This window comes from Phyllostomus hastatus, unplaced genomic scaffold, assembly GCF_019186645.2.
Source record: "Phyllostomus hastatus isolate PE091 unplaced genomic scaffold, TTU_PhHast_1.1 phas_scaffold_317, whole genome shotgun sequence".
Taxonomy (NCBI): Eukaryota; Metazoa; Chordata; class Mammalia; order Chiroptera; family Phyllostomidae; genus Phyllostomus; species Phyllostomus hastatus.
The window spans coordinates 3,065,490-3,086,190 of NW_025334023.1; the positions used below are offsets into that span (position 1 = coordinate 3,065,490).

The following is a 20,701-nucleotide window of genomic DNA, read 5'->3' on the forward strand; positions in this document are numbered from 1 at the left end:
TAGTCTCAGAACAAACGGCCTTGCTAATGAAGCCTGTGTTGACATGCCACTATTTTAAATTTCAATTAGCCGTGAACATGATGATCCAGCCCTGCTTCCACCCAGGATCTCAGAAAAGAGAAGATGGCATGCAGGGAGGCTTAGGCAGCTCACTCTGCTGAAACTTGGAAGATGGATCCTCCAAACATGGAATCGGGCCACGAGGCCCCCTCTCAGACCCGCTAATGAATACTACAGGAGCTGGAAAAACTTCACTTTCCTGCCACACACATCTTCAAAATTAAAAAAGGATTTACTCCATTACTCCCGAGGCGAAGGCTAACAAAGAGTATACTGTAAAATGACCTCAAGTGTGCTTATAACTTACTATCAAAGATCAGTTAAATACCTCATATGGAAGCGTCCTGAAGTCTATTTCCTTACGTAATGTTAGAGTGAATGGCCTGTTTTGTGACTCTACCTTAATTATTTCTAAATACCTAGGAACTGTGGGAGAGATTCCAGAGTCTCAGGAGGCCCCTTCACATCACCCTCAACCCACTTCGGCTTTCCACCCAGCTGTTCATCTGCCACAGGGCGCCATGGCTAGGGTGACCCAAGGACCATTTCATCCATGACAGTCCCGGTTTATGTTTGTTGTCCTGGCTGGTAACACTCCGTCCTCTCTCAATAGTGTCCTCAGTACGTGATTGATCACTTTAACTATCATGGAAACGTCCTGGGATTTGGAGTTAAAAGACCCAGGTTCAAAATTTTTTTAAATTAATTTTTTAAAAAATCCTCACCCAAGGACACTTCCATTTGACTTTTTAGAGGGAGAGGAAGGGAGAGAGTGAAACGTTGATGAGAGAGAAGCATGAACTGGCTGCCTTCACACGCACCCAGGCCGGGGAGCCGCGCCAGGGCCAGGAATCGTGCGCGTCTGGACCCGGGGTCCCCGCGTCTGCGCCTGGACAAGGGGCGAACCCGGAACCGGTGTCTGTGCCCTGACCAGAAGGGAACGCACAACCTTTGGGTAACGCTTCAACCACTGAGCCACACCGGCCAGAGCCCAGGTTCAAATTTTAGTTCTACTTAAAGTTGTGAAAACATAGGCAAGGGTTTTACCCTCTGAGTCTGTTTCTTCACTGGAAAATGAGGAATAACAACCAGTTTCTGGGTTTGCTTTCAGGATTAGAAACGTGTAAAAGCAACCGGGATGGAGTTATTTCACCCACAAGAAAGCTGAGCCCACAGTTCACCTCTCTCTGAGCGCCGTTACCTTGCCCACTTGGAAGCAGTCATCCGCGGTGAGGGAGACGAGCCGTCTGGGGCTGTACAGGTCTGTGACGGTGGAGCCAGTGACTCTCTGAAAGACGCCTCGGGCAAGGCCCTTCACACTGAGCATGTACACGTCCTGCAGCCGCATCAGGGCCCTTGCTGCTCCCTCCAGGTCCTCGAAGGCTGGCAGGTCCCGCTCCACCTTCTCGTAACCATCCTTCAGGGCTATAAAGGTCGTGAAAACAACCCCCCATTCAAAACACAGGCATAATCACCTGTTGCCATGCTTCGTGAGCAAAAATAATGCTTGGTTTGCTTTTCTTCGCAGTGGCAAGCACAGTTCCTGGCACAGAGCAGGTGCTTAATACAATCTTCTGAGTAAGGAAAAAAGGCTCTTGGGTGAAAACTAAGGCACACACTTCTATCACACTGTCCCATCCTATCTGTCTCCAGGAGTCTTGCCCTTCGTGGGGACAATTCTTCCTCTTAACTTCCCCAAAATCAACAGACTTGTTCAAGTACAAAGCAGAGTAAGTTAGGAAAGTGGTCTTGCTCCAGATCACACTGTCGTGGCAGCTTAATAAAACAGAAATTCTTAGAAGACATCACTGGCTACACATATGTAAATGAGATGATATAACCTGTCCTTCCCAGCAGGGCTGTGGTGAAGATCAAGTGAGATCATGGATATGAAGGTACATTCTCATGTAAAATTATGGAAACATAGTAACAAGGGGGCCTAGTTCTTTGTAATAATTAGAGCTAAGGAGATCAGGTAATACCTACCCACTTCATTATCCATCATCACATCCCATCAGAATCTCTCTCCTTTCCACTGAGTCAGGAGACAGAACCTTCTCTTCACCCGCCAGCCCTCCTCTTCATTACCTCGGATGTTCTCACTGGCCTCCAGACTGTGCACCACATTCCTCCAGTCAGACTGCAGGCGTTTGATGAGGGTAAATGCAAGCAGAGGGTTCGACACAGGGGACGCTGAATCTTCATGCAAAGAAAGCACCTTGTCATAGAACCTGAAAGAGAGGACTAGAATGATCTCACCTACTGGTGCAACCACCACACCTAGGAAAGGCTGGCATAGGGGTTACACATTAAGAATAGTTAAAAATGAAATGCTGAACCCTTTAGACTCCTGTAATATTCTGACCAATGAGCACAAAAATATGAAAACTACCAACACAACAAAAGCAGGTCTATGCATGTGTCCATTCAATGAGTCGGTCTCTGCTGGTCAATTATTGTGCATCAGGTATTGTGCTGGAGGCTAGAGAAACAAAGGCAAGACAGGGCCAGCCCTCAAGGGGTTCACAACCCAGAAAGTCTTCTTCTCACTCCTCATTCTATACTCAATACTCAGTACACTCTATACTCAAGAACCTGGTAGAAGCTCAAACACGTTGCTTGATTCATTGTGGTAATTGTGACACATGCTCCTAGAGAAGTGACTGCACAATGCATGTAATGCTGCAGCAATTTTTCAGCAGGGCACCTAACCCAGGTGGGAGTTAGAAAGTCAAAGGAAAGACTTCCCTGAGGAAATGGCACTTGATCTGAGTCCTGAGGGACCAGCTAGAATAGCGATGCTACTACTTATTGAGCCCTTACCATGCATCAGGCCTTCGGCTAAGTGCTTTAGACACGATCTCACTTAATCTCCCCAACAACCCTCATAGTAGGTTTTATCATGCCCATTTTACAGGAGAGGAAACTGAAACAAGGCCACACTGTTAGCAACAGAGCCAGGGATTAACCCAACTCTGCCTGACTCTGAAGCCTGTTCTCGGCTGCCTTTGCTGTGCCCTTTGCCAAGGAGCTAGAACAAAGAAGGTAGGAGGAGCCAACAGGGACCAGTGTGTACAAGGGCACAGAGGCTTGACGTCTGCTCTGAGTCAGTCAATCTAGACTGGTTGCTTGCTGGTTTTCAGACTCCATGCTGGGAGCTGGGCAAGGCAGGGGCCCATGTGCAAGGATTTCATGGACAAGAAGAGATGTTTTTCTCATCACTCTATGCCCAAGTTCAACATATATTTCTACAAAAAATGAATAAAATACTATGTTTTTCTAGGAGCTAGGAACAAAGTTTGGAGTAAGACAATAACCTCGGTCTCAGAGACTCACAGCCTAGTGGGCAATATAGACATGAATAATTTATGTTACAGATGCAACACCAGATTTGTGAGCAGGGCTTAGAGGGGAGTACAAGAAGGGGGAGATTAATTGGCCAGAGTAAATCAGGAAAGTGATCTTGCTCCAGATCACACTGGAGCAGATCGGAGAAGATAATCTCTCCTTTCACAGAGGAGATAATGAATGGAGATGTGAGGGATGAATGCGAACATGCAGAAGGGAGAGGAGTCCTTCTTCCAGGCAGGCAGAGGCCGTTCAAAGGATGCAAAGGTACAGAGAGAGTCGGTAGGGGACTTACATTACAAGCAGTTTCGTATTGCTGGCGCACAGAGTGTGTTGGGAGATGGGTAGAGCAGACTGGAGAAGTGGGGAGCTCCCTACAGGCCTTGCTGAACAATTTGGTTTTTACCCTGAGGGCAACTAGGAGCCACCAAAAGGTTTTAAGTGAGAGCTGGATGCACTATGATATGTTCACATTTGTATATAAACCTGTGAAAGGGTGGGAAGAAGGGCTCAGAAGTGGAAGTGACTGGAGGCAGAAAGACCAGGCAGGAGACCATTTCAAAACTGCAAGTGGGAGACAAGGTGAATCAGAACCCGAACAGTGACAGTGGTGGCCAAGAATGGCGTGGACTCAAGGGAGATGTTTAGGAAGTACACCACGTAGACACTGTTGATGGCTGATGGGGAGTGAAGAGGTCGGGTTTTCCAGCGTGCTTCCGACCTTTCTGGCTTGCCATCATTTGCAGGAAAGGGCCAGAAGTGGTGGGGCCAGTGGCGATCATCTCCCTAGTTTATTTCCCTCTCTCTCAGATGCCCTACATGAGTGTCCATGGAAGCAAGAGATGCTGTCTCCTTTTCTGGTCTACTATGGTTATTCCACTTCTAACACCCTAGCAGGATTTACATTATTAAAATGTATTGATTATAATAAGGCAGACTTAAGAGTCTTAGTCCTGCCCTCTAAGAATTTTCCCCTTGTTTAAAATTATTAATTTCCAAGAACTATAATAACAAAGGGAGTGAAAGACTGTGATCAAAGTGAAAAGAATGTGGATTTATGTGAACATGTGCAGGAGCACGTGAGAATATAAGAGTCCTTTGGCACGAGAGGAGGACTTCCCTGAGTGGAATGGGTTGAAAATGAAGTCCAGAGACAGTGTTTGTGTGGGGGAAATTTCAATGCCTTCAAGTAGAGTCTGACCTAAAGACGTCCCGAGGGTGGTCACTGCAACTATAAAACAGAGCCTACAAGTAGGTGACCTGCCTCATGGCGCTTCCGGGGAGCCGAACGTTCAATTCCAGTATAAACTAAGGAAGGAGATTCAGGGCCCCATGGAAGTCCCAGGACGTCTCTGATTCCCGGGCAGGGCTATTCGAGTGGCCACCCTAGGGTTTTGAAACCGAGCCAGTCTCCAGGGTGTGGGACTTTTTCTTTTTTTTTTTTTTTTTACTACCCATTATTTCCTGCTTCAGCTCCATATGGAACTACTTAGTGAACGATATTCCATTGCTAGATGAAAAAGCTTACAAGCAGAGACTTGGGCTTGAGTCCAGCCTGAAGAGTAAGTGTCCAGGAACAACTGAGACTGAAGGGGCAGCGATTTTATAAGACAGTTGGACAGAGAGGAGCTGGGAGGGGCCGGGAGGAGACCTTGTCCTGACCAGCCTCCAACTATCCTTCGGTTTCTCCCTCTATAAAATGGAGCTAGTCTGGTCTAGAAGAGCTCTCTTCTAGTACAACCGTTCTAATATTTCTTTCCATCACCTTTTCTGCTACTGAATAAATAGATTCCTCACCTAGGGGGCTTGATGAAGTGCTCGAGGGCTAATGGTTAACAGGCATCAGAAGAAACTGAGGCACAAAGAGAAAGAAGTAACTCAGAGAGGTGAAAATTGCCCCAAGTTATCAATCAGATCAAAAGCATTATCTCTCTCTTCTCTTCCCAGCCCACTTTGTATTATGGGGTCAATTAATTTCGGGCAGTGTTTTGATCTTTACTGAAGTACATAAATCAATTCAGCTTTCAGATACATCGCTTTTCCATTACAGGAAGAAAAAAAAACCTATCAGCTAGTATCTGAGGCTGGTTTGGAATCCAGTGCTGGCCCTCTGCCCAGCCTCTGAGCAAAGAGCTGGTTTTCAGAGGCTGAGTAACTGGATGCTGAATTCAAACCTCACGGTTTCCTAAATGGCCAATGCTGCTGAGAGTGGAAAAGCAGATCCTTTCCTTAAAGAATTTGCACATAAAATTTGCAACCCAATCCTTTTATTAAACAGAGTGTGGACAGATGATCCAACCACAATATACAGGCTATTTTAATTCAATATGTTTCTCCTTTGGAATTCAGAAATGGCTTTACTTCAGTTTTCTGGGCCATTATGAATGGCTAATTCTTAGCATAGAAATTATTGCTGCTGACACTGCTCATTCAATCTTGGTAGTTTTTAAAAACTGTACCAACAAAAAGAGAGAGAAGTTAAATATATTTACATTAAGGTATATAGATATGTAACTAATACATACAATACTGATATGTAACCATATATAACTAGTATAATTTGTATTTATTAAAGTGGGGTGGAGAGTAGTTTCAATGTCAAAAAATACTTCTAAATTTAAAAATTCAAAGAAGAATATCAAGTGAGGCCCGTAGAAATGACATCTCAAGTCCATAAAATCACCAGATTGGGAGTATAGGAAAATGAGCAGGAACTGCTAAAATTCTTGCTTTAAAAAGCAGACATTTCACTAGGTTTTAGAGCATTGACTCAAAAGCAGTCGCTAAAATACCAGATTAAACTTTCTGAAATTAAATGTTTGTAAGTCATATGAGAAGAGAATCTAGAATTCTTCTGATTCTTTCTTACTACCTGAGCTCTCGTGGTCCTAGTTACCATCTAGAGCCAAATGTGGGGTGTGGTTTCAGGAGTCAGTCAAACAACGATCATAAAGACCTAGCATTTATTGGTCAATTTTTACATTTCAAGCACAATGGTAAATACCTTTATACAGTATTTAATCCTTCCAAGAACTCTATGGGGGTAGGTACTATCATTATTATTATTTTACAGATTAAAAAACTAATGCTTAAAGAGGTAAAGAAACTTACCCAAAGTCAGAGCCAAGGACTGAAGTAGAGGTCTATGAAATTCCTGAATCATCATGTGCTTGGCTGCTCACAAGACCTCACTCAGGTCTGGGTCCTGTCAGTCCTGGATTTGCTACTTACTAGGTTTATAATCTTGGATAAGGTACTAAACTTTAGTTTTCTCATATTTAAAATAATTCTCACTTGTTTAAGAGAATGATACAAACCTACTTCAAGTATGTGCATCAGAGAGAATTAAATGAGATAAGGTCGGTGTGAGACCTCCCACTCTGGCAATGGCAATGAAGATAAGACCATGAAGGATAACACCCCCTCCCCCGCGGGCTCCCCCCCCGCTGCTTTGTGCCACACTCTCTTCTGAGCTTGACCCCTGAGAGGCCCCGCAATGGCGTCTGGATTCTGAGTCCTGGTCTCCATCCCAGCCACCAAAATAAAGAGATTAGTGGTAAAAGAACAAGCAGGGAGCATGTTGGTATCTGAAGTCAAAGACAAAAAAGTCTATTTCCATTAATTAACTTGGACTCCAATGAATTGAGAGTCCAATTTTTTAAGAATAAAATTAAAATATTTTCCTCTGTAAATGTGGGCGTATAGAATGTTAAGCAACTATGCTCCTTCAAGGAGTGACAAGAATGATGGAAATTATCATCATGTATTGTTATTATTAATACACACTCACATACATTATGTATACGTGTATGTATGTGAACTGTCATGCTATTTAAAACTGACAGTAAATTTAAACATGCATATAACTGCTTTTATGCAAACTACATACTTAAGAGCACATTCCAAGTTACATTGTCATTCAGTCACCACTGAGTGACAAATAAGATCTGTCATATACACTTCTACACACAAGCTGTTCTCTTGTATGCACCCCTCTCACACAGCCCTTGTGTCCCACGCACCTCCCTGTGTGCCCCAGCCTCAGTACCACCATCCCAAACACTGGCTCACAGCTGTGTAAGCCGTGACTTAGGAGACAGCCCTCTGTTGTCTCCGCTCAGCAGAGGGTCACATGGCTTAAGTACAGTATTAATATATTCAGATAACGAGGTGGTTACGCCGCTGTTTCTCCCACTGTGGGCCCCTGGACGTCGTAAGCAGAGAAGGCACCACAAACACAATCATTCGTCTTCCACAGTCTGACACTGACAGAGTCGGTGTGCAGCTACGGAGCCCAGCAAGCCTGGCCTGCGGGGTTTCATCCTCAGTGTGTAGCACCAGAGCTTGTCGACTGTATCTCAAAACAATATGGGCTGAGCATCTGCTTGTGTGTGCTAGACTCAGTGTCCTCTGGCACCAAGGATGGTTTTACCCAGTATTTTCTTTGTGTTGCTTTCATATATGTATAACATCTCGGCTGTCATTTATTTAGAATTTAGAGAGCTCTTACATGTACAAAGAGAAGGGAGAGCTGAAAGCAAAGGAGGCATGGACATCTCTGATTAAGACTCATGATGCTACAGACTTCAAGCTCCCTGAAGTCAGGGCTGGGACTTGTTCACCCCTTTATCCCCAGTGGGTGGGACAGTGCTTGGCGCTCAAACATAAATTGATGAACGTGAAGAGTTATTCATATAGCAACTTGTACAATTACTTAGCATCTTTCACACGTAGAGTATCATATCCATAGTATCATGCCATCAGTCCCAATGACATGTAAGTCTTCTACATGGTCACGAATGTCACCTGACTCATAATAAACACCAGTTCACTGGGTCACACGGTCAACACACACACAGCTATGCCCCACACAGTATTCTCTGCATCTCCTTCCAGTGGTGTCTCTGTGACACTGAGCCTGGGGCCCACCCAGCCTGACACAGTGCCTCGGGAGGTCCTACTTGGCCTCGGAGACACTTCACCACACCTTTCCACACACATTGTATCAACCTTGCTGCATGACAGCTAGATGTGGAGTGCCATTGTGTCTGTGTGGCCTCACACTGTGACACAGCGGCACTGGGGTCTTATTCAGTCTCAGTTTCCCTATCATCTCATGCCACAGTGTCTTGGGGTCACACACAGGTGACAATGGATCTAGATAGTCACACCCACAGTGTCTCAGTCTCACGGTGTGACACTGGGTCTGAAGTCCCACGCAGGTTGACAACGAGCTTCGGAGTTACCTTCGACTCTGTAGTAGTGTCTCAGTCTCGTTTTCTGACTCAGTCTCCCCTACTCAGGTCCCTCTGTCGCTTACCCTCGGGTGCCCTCACCTTGTCAGGTCCCGCAGCCGCGCCTCCTCCCCGCGCAGGTAGCGCCGCAGCAGTGCCAGCAGCCGGCGCTCGGGCGCCAGGGCACGCGCCACGCTGGTCAGTGCCGAGAACGTGTCCCCACCCGCCACGGCCCCTGCCGGGTCTGCTGCCCGGAGCGCCAGCACAGCCAGCAGAGCCGCCAGCCGCGCCACGGAGCCCATAGCTGGCGCTCGCTCGAGTCCCCTCGGACCTTCCAGCTAGTCGCCCGCCCCGCCTCCCGCTGCTCCCGCCCATCTCGCTCCTCGGCCCCGCCCAGTCCGCTGGTCCTTCCCAGCCGCCCAGCGTGTCCCAGGCCCTGACGCTTTCTTTGCTCTGATGCCACCCCTCACTCTCTGTCCTCCACCTTCCTGCCCTTACCTCCTTACACTGCGTGGGGGCTGCCTGCAACCTCGAGGGCTGCCTGCCTTCCACTAAATCACAACCCGGGGCAGGTGTTTCCACTGTGTCCATTTCACACTTGGGGAAACTGAGGCAGTGGTTAGGGTGAGCAATGACTTCGCTGGCAATGGCTGTACAAGACCATCCTGAAAACATTCACACACACACACACACACACACACACACACACACACACGCCAATCAGGGGATGGAAATACAGAAACACCACTGGATTCTGATGGAGAAATCCAGAAGAATAAATAATGCATCATGGTAATAGCTATGCAGCTAAAGAGCTACGAGAGAGCAGAAGAGAAGGAAATATTTCACAGAGGACTTGACATCTGAGTCATCTTAAAGGGTGAGCAGAATTTTAACTGGAGGTGAAGTGGGTAGAGGCCATTAGGGTCAGTGAATGACAGACAAATCTAGGACCTGTGCTACCTAACATGCAAAGGTCCTGGGTCACTGCTCCACACAACATTCCTGTGGTCACTAAAGCAAACAAAAATACTGTCAATTGGCTTACTTATTCTTTTCTCCTCTTTCCTGGGCACTGTTCATTCTTTCATTTAACAAATATTTAGCACCTCTGTTACTGTGCCAAGCACACAGAGAAACAACAGGCCCAGTCCTGGACTCCCAGGGGAAGGCAGAAACGTGAACAACCACCGTGAAGTGCTATCCGGATAGCCGAGGGCTGTGCAGTGAGCAGCGGCACCCTGAGCAGGGAGCCCCACAGAGCAGGTGCTGTGTGCAGGCCCAAAAAGATGAGAAGGAATTGTCTGGAAGATGGCCGGCAAGGGAAGGATGGGCTTTCCTGGCAGTGGTGCATGTGCATACCAGCCTATGGAGGTGGAAAATAGTTTGAGTTTCAGAAATAAAAAACTCATGTGTTTGGGGCTGTCAGATTGGTAAGGGGATTTCCATATCATACTAAGAAATTTAGTCTGTCCTCAATGAAAACCTAAGGGAAGTTTTTAAGTGGACATAATGGTCATTCAGTGACAGATTGAGGCCTTTTTCTTGCCTCATTGCATTGGCTGGAACCTCCAGTATAATGTTAAATAAAAGTGACAAGAGAAGACATCCTTGTTTTGTTCCAGATTTTGAAAGGAAAGCTTTCAGTCTTTCACCATTGAATGTAGTGTTAGTTCCTTTCTGGTCCCAGTTCACTGAGTGTCTTTATCTGTCAGTTCCATTTTCTGCATCTATTGAGATGATGTGGTTTCTATCTTTTATTCTCTTAATATGATGTTATGATTGATTTTTGTTTGTTGAGCCAACCTTGAATTCCTGGGATACATTTTGTTCATATATGAGGAGCAACCCCCCCGAAAACCAGAAATTATCTTCTGGAGTGCAGGCTTATTATGGAGTAAGCCCCTTGTAATACAGGCTTCCCCTGCTAGGTGAGTGTTCTAGGAACCTATCTGTATCAGTGTACCAGCTGGCATTGTTGTGAGGGACTGTGCTTGGCTTCAGTAAATTTTTTTTTAAGACTCAACGTGTCTGCACATTTCATGATGGATGATTCATGAGTGCACCTGCCCACACCATGTTGAGTGTTTAGCAGTTTTTGATCCAAAATGGCATGACCCCCATGTCCCACCATCCTATTCACCTGATCTTGTCCCAAACAATTTTTTCTGTTTCTGCAAATAAAAAGAAAGTCCTCAAAGGGAAGGATTTTGCTGATGTAGAGGAGGTGAAACAAAAAAACAGTGGAAGCACTAAAGGGCATAAAAATGACAAGTTCAAAAACTGTTTAGAGCAGTGGAAATATGTCTCAATAGGTGTTTTGCATCAAATGGAGAGTACTTGGAAGGTGATTGAAATTTAAACATGTAAGAATAAATACACAATCACACAATTTTTAATAAATAAAGTCCTTTTTGGGGGTTCCCCCTCATATTGCTGGATTCGGTTTCTCAATATTTTGCTGAGGATTCTTTTATCTATATTAATAAGGGGTGTTTGTAGTTTTCTTGTGATATCTTTTTCTGGTTTTGGCCTCAGGATACTACTGAACTCATAGAGTGAGTTGGGAAGTGTTTCTTTCTTGTCTATATTTCAGAAGAGTTTGTAAAGGATTGGAGTTAATTCTTCCCATTTGGTAGAATTCACCATCGAAGCCACTTTGGCTTGGGCTTTTCTTTGTGGGAAGTTTTTGACTACTACTAATTTAATTTCTGTAGCAATTCTTTTACAGTAAGTCTACTGGTAATGAATTCTTTTAATTTTCCTCTATCTGAGAATGTCTTTATCCCAATTTTATTTCTGATGTATATTTTCACCAGGTTGGCAGTACACTTTTGCAGCACTTTAAAAATGGCCGCCCTGGTTTCTGATGAGAAACCCACAACATTCAAATTGTTATTCCTCCATAATCAATATGTTGCTTTTTTTCTGGCTGGTTTGAAGAAGTTTGTCTTTACCTTTATTTTTCAGAAGCTTGATTATGATGTGAGCCTAGGTGGGTTTTTTTGTTTGTTTTTTGTTTTTTAGCTTATCCTATTTGGAATTCACTGAACTTCTTGGATCTGTAGGTTTATACATTTTGTCAAGTCTGAAAAACACTCATCTATTATTTCTTCAAATACCTGTTTTTAAAAATATTCTTCTGGAATTCTGATGACACAGTTTAGGCACTGCCTAATTTAGCTACTGCCTCACAGGTCATTAATCCTCTGTTCATATTTTACAGTGGTTTTTCTGTTCTTCAGATTAGATAATTTCTATGGATTTATCTTCAAGTTCAGTGACTCCTCTTTCAGGTCTGTTATGCTGTTGACTCCATGAGTGAGTTTTTGTTTTGGTGATCATACTTTCAGTTCTAACATTTCCATTGAGTTCCTCTTTATATCTTCTACTTCTTTGTTGATACTTCCTACCTTTCCATTTGCTTCAAGAGTGTTCCACTTACTTTTAGAGCATTTTATAATAATCTTCAACAATTTCGACATTTGTGCCACTTCTTCCTTGACATCTATTGATTGCCTTTTCTCATACTCATTGAGATTTTCCTGGCTCTTCATATACTGGGTAATTCTGAATTAAGTACTAGATATTTTAAATATTATAAGTGTCTAGATCTTGTGTAAATCTTATGGATAATCGTAATATTTTTGGTTTAGCACTCAGTTGACTCAGCTGGATTCAGAAATCCTGACCTGCCTTCTGTGGTTGTGCTCCCAATGTCAGTTCTATTTTTGAAGCTTTGCAATGCTATTCAGATCTGTCCCCATGGTGCACAAGCCAGAAGCCAATCTCGGGACTGGATGGTGGGCTAACCCATATCAGTGCTAAAATGTATTACATGTGTTTTAGCATCAGATCCGTGGATGCACAGCTCAGGGGTGAGGCCAGGAACTATTGGGTTGCTCTCTGAATTTATTTCCTCTCTGTGATCTCTCTGATACTTTCCAGTCCTCTGAAGAGCCCCTTTTTGGTTCTCTGGTCAAAAACCTGAGGCTTCAGTTACCGTACTCTGCTGTGTTTTTCTCATGATTGCCTGCACCTAGGGCCCAGAGGCAGGGAAACAGAGGGAAAACAAACACACAAACAGTGGGGCTTTGCCCCACCCTGTTGGGATTACTAAAAGTAAAAATTACAGCATTATTTGATATGGTTGCACTGCATGTAGATGTCATACATAAGGTAACTCAAAGTTTCAAGCAGCCATAGGCCCTCATCACCACCATCGCTGTTCAGGTCGCCACAGCGGGGCTGCCTGCGGGAAAGGGGTGCAGGAGAACAGAGGACAGAGAAGGAAAACATGGTATGTCCCTCCCTCTCAGTGCGGAGCGCGTCCTCTTTCCCTCTCACTGAGCTGCTCCTGCTGGTTTCTCAGTCCTCGCCCTGGGGCCAATTTCTGAGGCAGGGACTACTGAGGGTTAAAAAGGAGAAACTCACTGCAAATTTAGTGGTGCTCCACATGCTGGCCGTTCCCTGTAGTCTACCTTCTATCACTTACTTTTTAATTTTTTAATCCTCACCTGCTGACATGCTTATTGATTTCAGAAAGAGAGGAAGGGAGGGAGAGAGAAAGAGAGAGAAGCATCAGTGTGAGAGAAACAAGATATTGGTTGCCCCTCAAACGAATCTCAACTGGGGACAGCAGAGATCTGTGTCCCAAGCAGAGACCGAACCTGCAACTGAAGTGTGTGCCCTGACCGGGAATCAGACCTGCAACCTTTTGTTTTATGGGACAAGGCTCCACCCAAGTGAGCCACATCAGCCAGGGCTATCACTTACTTTTGAGACTGCTTAAATGCCTGCTCTATGCATTCTGATCAAGTTTGAGAGCTTCAATCAGTGGTAAGATATCTTACCACAATAAGAACTTCCTACATTTTAATATTTTGTTTTAATTCTACATCAGAGAGGAATTTTATACATCACTCTATGTAACAACAGGACTCCAACTTTAATTAAAACCAAACTGAAATTTAACTAAATTATGCAACAAGTACAAATAATTATGTGACAATAGAATAAATATTTTCCAAGCATGGCTTGAAAAATTTTTCTAAGTTTGTGAGGGCTCAGCTTATGTTTCTTTTTGGTATTTATCAGGGTTTTTTTTTGCTTATTGTTTGACCTGTATTATCAGACAATCATTATTTCTGAATGTCAAAAACCAAAAAATATATATAATAGCTCTGAAAAAATGTTACTATTATTACTAGGCTTTTCAGGCACAAACATAAAGAAAATTAAAGTAGAAATAAAAAGAGCCAAAGAAAGGATCAAGATTTTCAAATAATTATAAAGGCAAGAAAAAGAAGCTTTTCCAGAAATAATGAACATACCTGGCTTCGTGTAGCGGAGTCTCCCCGGTTCACGCCACACCAGCCCTGCTGGCCCTTGGCCTTTTCATTTCCTGTTCCTCCCAAGCTCTGTCCGGATTCATGTGTAGTTTCTGACTAACTCCTACTCATCCTTTGAGTCATTTCCTCAAGGACTTTTGTCTGCAGACTAGGTTTGAATCCCCACATTATTCAAAACACCCCATATATTTCTCTTGGTAGCATTTATTACAATTATAATTCCTTCTATAATTAATGACTATCTGTTCTACTAGATCACAAGTTTCATATTGACAGGACTGACTAGCAGAATGCCTGGCAATTGTAGCACTCATTTACAAAAGTAGAATAATGGAGCAGAAAGAGCATTTAAAACTATCCCAGCAAAGTCCTTATAAAGGGTCTTCTTTGTGCCAGTCCTCTGCCAAATCTTTTATACAATCTGTTGTCTTTCCCTCAGAATAAGCCTACGAGGGATGCATTTTTCTTCTGCATTTACCATTGAGAAAACTGTTGAGCTCTGAAGTTAAGTAATGCCATGCAGAGTGGTAAACACTGAGCGCAGGGCCTCCAGCTCGCAGTTGAGTGCTTTTTCCGCTGCATCTTTCCCTCAGGCTGCTTGTTATCGGTTCCTGGGTCACATTCAAGGAGAGTTTCTGTGGGACTCATTTCCATTCACTTCTCTTCGGGTCCCTCCTCTACATCATGGAAGGAACCAACCTACGGACCAATGTTCCTAAAAGTGTGGTCCACAGTCCATCAGTCCCAGACTCATGGAGGGAAGATGGATGTTCTTATGAAAAATTCAGATTCAAGAGCCTCAGCCAGACTCATTGAATCCAGCTATAAGGGGTGGGGGCAAGGTCCAGGAATATGCATTTTAACAGGCTCTTGAGGTAATTCTTAAGCATGTCTAAATTAAGAACACTGTTAGTTTTTATTCCAAAGTTCCCTCCAGCTTTGATGGTCATTGCTTCTAAATTTAGAGAGTATGTCATTGTATCTCTATCATCTTTTATAGAACCTGGAACTCAATACTCAATACACTTCTAGTGAATGAATATATTTGAATTTGGAAGACAGAGTCAAGTCCTTGCTTTGGTATTTGCCAACTGTGATCCTTGGGAAAATTACTTCACCTCTTTGACCCTTGGTGTTGCCATCTTAAGATGAAAATAATAATAACAGTCCTTATTCTGGCTCCCAACAGTTGATGTGGAAGATAAATTAAATCATGTTTTTGAAAGCTCTTGATGCCAATTTGAAGATGATTTTAGTTGAATAACCACAACAGGTCTGAAGTGAACACCAACAGGAGATATTTCAGTCCTTCACATTCATGGATGGCTCACCTACAGCTCTCTTAAGTGCACTAAATAGGGGGTTTATTAGAACACACACAAAAATAACCACCACGTTTCAAAATCACATTTCGGTTCAAAGTACGAAGGGTCCTTCCAAGAGAGTGTTTGCAAGAAGAAATCTGAGGCATTCCCATAGTGCCCCCTGGTGGAGCTCAGAAATCTACCGTTCTTGCCACGTATTTGCTGCTTGCTTAGCAGAGAGATTAATTTGTCAGTGCATGTATCTGTTCTCCACCAAGACTAGGGGCTTTTTGTGGAGGTTCTCTCTATCTCCAGAGCCTAGCCTTCATTTGTGCGTGCATCCATCAACCATTAGTGAGCACCCATGATGCTGGGTGCTGTGCTTGGCACCCAGGAACACAGCAGAGGGGCTAGATGGTCCCGGCCCTGAGAGCCCTCACAGTCAAGTAGTGGAGACAGACAAGCAGATCGCCAACAACAGTTAGGTGTGCCAGGCAGGAGGAGGTGCGGGGAACTGTGGAAACCACCTTCTTTGGCTAGAACCCAATGATCAGTTTTGAGAAAAGCCACGACACATTATGGGACGGGTGGGGGGAAATGAGTCATAAAATGTAAACAGGAGCCAAATAGAGTTCAGCTTTTATCCTAAGGTCAATGCGGAGCAACCGAACAGCTTTATTTTTTATTTACTTAACACTAAGTCTATATAACAGCTCGTCTGGCAGAGGAGAGAGCAGCAGAATAGTGTTCTCTTCTGTTGCAACTTCAAATTGTGTCAGACAGTTTAGCAACTGAACTTTTTTTTTTAATCCTTACCCCCGGGGCACTTTTCCCAGGACTTCACAGAGGAAGGAAGAGAGAGAGGAAGGTGTTAGGGTGGTCACTGAGGCGGGCTGTGGAAGGAATCACAAAGAGAAGAAAGTGTAGAGGGTAAAGTTTTTATTGACTCTCCAAGAAAGGAGAGGGGCACAGAGTAGGGAGAAACGCCAGCACTGAGGGGTGGGGGCTTTGAGCTTTTATTGGACTATAATTGGATTAAAAAGGTGTGTCGGGGGGAGGCCCCGAGGCTGATGGGATGTTGTAACAGGGGCTGCAGTTTGTTCCAAGGCTGTAGGAAAGGTTAGTTCTGTTCTTTCTTCCAGTGGTTTCCAGTCTTGGGGACAGAGGCTCAGAAGAGTGAAATGGCAGCGTGTTTAACAAGGTCATAGGCCTGTTCAGCAAAGGGTGCCACAAAGCAAATGGCGCTAGCTTTGTCCTTTCAGGACCAAGAGAGAGAGACACCTACGTGACAGAAAAGTACTGATCGGTTGCCCAGACCGGGGATCGAACCCGCTACCCTTCAGTTGTGGATGACACTCCGACCAACTGAGCCATACCAGCCAGGGCAGCGGTTGGGCAGGTTTAAGCAGAGGAATAATTAGATTAGATTTTTAGATTTTTGTTCTTTAAAGATCATTCTGCCTATGGGAAGAACTGAGTGGAGGAGGCAAGACCAGAGGTAGAAAGGCCAGTTAGGAATCTGCTGTACATAGTTCAGGTGATAAATAAATGCTTGGTTAGGAGGGGCACACAGGGAGTTTAGAATGTATTGGTATACTTGCATTTCTTTCCCTGGGTGAGGTATAAAAGTATTTTATCCCTCACATCTTACATCACATTACACAAATTCAGCTCTTGCTCCCTGCCCAGATGGGAATAAACCTCTAACTCCCCTCCACTCCCACTTTCCTTATTTAACCTCAGGTCAGTGCTGCCCTGCCCCCCACCCCCCCACCCCCCTGCAGCTTCTGACTTGGCTGCGGCCCACCTCCAGCTGGAAGCCCTCTAGCCAGTCTCAAGTACTCCTGCTTCCCAGTTTTCACTCATATATTTCCTTTGCTTTGTGTTGAATTTATTCATATACCGTGTGTGCCTCCTCCCCTTTGCTAATTCACAGCCTACTTGCCTTTCAAAAATCAGCTCAAATTCCAATCCACTTCACTTCAGTTGAACCCTTTTTTCTGAGGGCTTATTACCTGCTTGTCTTGGTTTGGGGCCCCGTGGGTACTGCTGCACAGAGCCGCCGATTCCAGCCCTGGGAGCTAGCTCACCGCTGTCTGGCTGAGTCCCACACACAGACCACGTACTCACTGCGAGGGAAGGGCGGTGACAGAGGTCAGCAAAGGGAGCTATGGCAGCACAGAGTGCGGGGACCCCTGCCCTGCTTGTGAAACACTTAGAATAGAATGTTCCCCTGGATTGCACACTGAGTCACGCCCTACCAGAACACACTGCTCCGTCCAGGGGAGCTCTGATGGAACTGTGGCAGTCATTAATCAGGCGTTTGAAACAGGGGTCCAGGAACTGCCCCGACTTCTTCTAAGTTAGCTTTTCAGATTGAAAACCAAGCCACAAACCCCAGAGACAAACTCAATACCTGGTTGGCAGAGTCCCTTTCTGCAGCTCGTAATAAGTGCTGCACAATCCCAGAACACTTCACTTTATTGCTGTTGACCCAGACATCAGTGTTCCAGAAAAAGAGAAGCCTGCTAACCTACACCCTGACTGGTTAACCCCAGCAACTTCCGTGTTCCCAAGCCATAAAAACCCCTAAGCTCCACATTTGGGGTGCAGAACCTGGGGCCCTATCTTGGTGTCCTTGCCCTCTGCAGAGCCATAATAAATCTGCCTTCTCCTTTATCAGTGACCCTGGTCTAAATTCTTTTATATCAGGAGACAAGAACTCAAACTTGTTGGTAACACTTGTTCGGTGTGGTGGGGTTGGGGGGTCAGGCAGGAAAGGCTTTGTGGAAGGGATGATGCTTGAGTTGAGGGTTACAGTTGTCTGCAAAGCAGAGAGGTGTCAAGGAGAGAGCTGCAGGCAGAGTCCCCTCCATGCTGTTTGTTGTGCTACCCTCGTGACAGCTGGAAATCCCACCTTTCACTACTCTGGGTGGGCTAGTGTCCCCATTTCTAGGATATCATATTAATTCTGGATCAGCTCCTTGGAAACTGTGCATAGGGTGATCAGAAAGGTGAGGGGGACCAAAAACTGGCCATACAAGGAACAGTAGCTGAATTACGTATATTTAGACTGAGGGGATTTTTTTTTTTTAAGTGAAAAGAAAATGGACCTTTGTGTAATACTGAGTTTCCAAGTGCAACAGAAGGGTAGATGCTGCTGGAGGTAGACTAAATTTTTTCCAACATTTGAATCCCCCATCAGGTGTATGCCACCCTGTCTGCACATAACTTCCAGTTGGTAAGTTAATTCTCTCCATGCCTTGCTGCCAGGGTAACTGCAGTGGCCCACCTCCCACTGCCATCCAGAAGGACGTCCTTCACTATCAACCTCTAGCTCCAGCTCGGAGGCAGGCAGGTGACAACAGACCAGCTAACTGGGCCTTCCCTCCAGGTACTCTGAATCCAAAGTCTGGAGGAACAAAGGTGATTTACCTGGGGGTGCAGGGGCAGGGAGAAAGCTGTCCTGGACAGGCTGTTCCAACAATGCCATGTTTGCTGTGTCTGTTTTCCTACTTACTAGCCTTTTGGAGTACCCTTGGTACCTGTGCATTTCCAAGCCAATAAATATTTATAAAATGCATGAATGAAGCACAGGGATAAAGGTCAAAGGCTAATTTAAAGCAAATTACATGCAAGGCTGGAATATTTAATGATCAGAACCAGAGGAAAAGAGAGGGAAATAAAGACAAGCAGGAGAATGATCCCATCACTAAAATAAACCAGAAAGTGCTAATATAGGGAGGGAAGGAAGAATGGCGAATAAAGTTTTGTTGTGATCCCTCCTCCAAGACATCCCCATTTGTGCGCACATCTCCTCTTTTCCTTTGGGAGTCATAAAAGTTCTTTTATTTTTGGTGAGTTAGCTTCCTGGTCTCTGTTTAGATGGGCCTCAGGCCAGTGGCCTTGCCTTGCCCTCAGAGACTGTAAGGACCTTGTCAAATAGCAGCACACCCAGTGGCAGCAGGAATCAAAGATGACTTGGCGGCTTCGAACCAGGGTACAAAGGCACTAAGAAAAGGACACGGGTAGGGATGATCCTGAGGCAGCAAGAAGTAATGCCTGGATGACCTGTGGACTAATGGGTTTATAAAGCTCTGGAGCTGGTGCTATCACTACCGCATGCTTCTCACGTGCAACTCTGTGCATATGCACAACCAGGAAGTGTTTTTCTTCTGCAGGCAGAAACATGAACTCATTCATTCAGTATTTACTAGGCACCTGCTCTGTCCCATGCACTGTTCTAGGCAGCATTAAAGTAGTGAGAAAGCTACACTCATGGAGACCACGGAGACACATAATACTGTTACTGGACAGGGTCTGGCCCTGAGTGCATCTGCCTTTAGGGCCAGCTGCAGTGTCTGGGTTCTTGATTTCATACAGGAAAGATTTCACAGCATGAGTCCGCTGACTGGGAGGGTATGTTTAGTAAAGCTGGGGACAGTAGAACAAGGAAGGGCTCAGTGTGGAAAAAGCAACAAGAGAACCTAGGGTGGGCTGCCTTAGCTCCCTGGGAAGTCAGAGAAAAGGGGGCCTTGGGGACAAGTTCAGGGCATTAACCTGGGATATAAGCTCCCAGCCTGTCCACCCCACAGGCCGCCCAGGATGGCTATGAATGCAGCCCAACACGAAATCGTAAATTTACTTAAGACCTTTTTTTGTTCATCAGTTTTCATTAGTGTTTGTATATTTAATGTGTGGCCCAAAACAACTCTTCTTCTTCCAATGTGGCCCAGAGAGGCCAAAAGGTGGGATGCCCCTGCTAGAGTTTAGGAGACAGGTGCCTGTGAAGAAAGAAGGGGGCTGCTCCCCAGAAAGAGAGCGCAGGAGCTGCGTTCTTTGTCTTGAGGTTTTTCTCTCTTGCAGGCAGGAACCTTAGGGGGGGGCCTCAGGGTGGTTTCAGTAGCACATTCATCAGGGCTCCAGGTGTGCCCTTTCAGGGGCATGGTCTGCACTGATTGGGCAGTGGCAGGGCAGGGGGTCTTTAGTCACTGCAGTTAGTTCTGGAGTCACCCCAGTGGTTTTGCTGCTTTTCTGGGCCTGGAGCTGAAACACAACTGAGGCCAGATGTTATCTCTGGGGAGGCAACCTTTGTCTCTGGCTGTAAATTGCTCTGCCAGTTTGTTCACTGTCTGTCTCAGTTTCTCTGTTCTACTTGCCAGAGCATGTCCCTGTCTCAATGCTACTTAATTTATTTGTCCACTTGTTTGTATGTGATGAACAACAATATTATGTTAACAGATTCTAAGATGGACAGACAAATTAGTCAACTGAAAGAGAGAAAAAAAAACAAGATGGACAGAACTTGAATACAAACTCTTCTGGGACTTTTGATGAACCAATAAAAAAATATTGACTGAAAAATGAGCTACAATATTTATTTAGGCTCAATGTAGATTCTAGG

General features: G+C 44.9%; 1 protein-coding gene across 1 annotated transcript in view; it reads right to left on the reverse strand.

Moving 5' to 3' along the window:
- P4HA3 (prolyl 4-hydroxylase subunit alpha 3) overlaps nt 1-8,944 on the reverse strand; it is a 40,142-nt gene extending 31,198 nt beyond the window's left edge. The window contains exons 1-3 of the mRNA XM_045818165.1: nt 8,745-8,944; nt 2,149-2,291; nt 1,262-1,485 (exon numbers count right to left, since the gene is read on the reverse strand). Of these exons, the coding sequence (XP_045674121.1) occupies nt 1,262-1,485; nt 2,149-2,291; nt 8,745-8,944 (567 nt within the window). The remainder of the gene's footprint in view (nt 1-1,261; nt 1,486-2,148; nt 2,292-8,744) is intronic.
- Nucleotides 8,945-20,701: the final 11,757 nt, after the last annotated feature.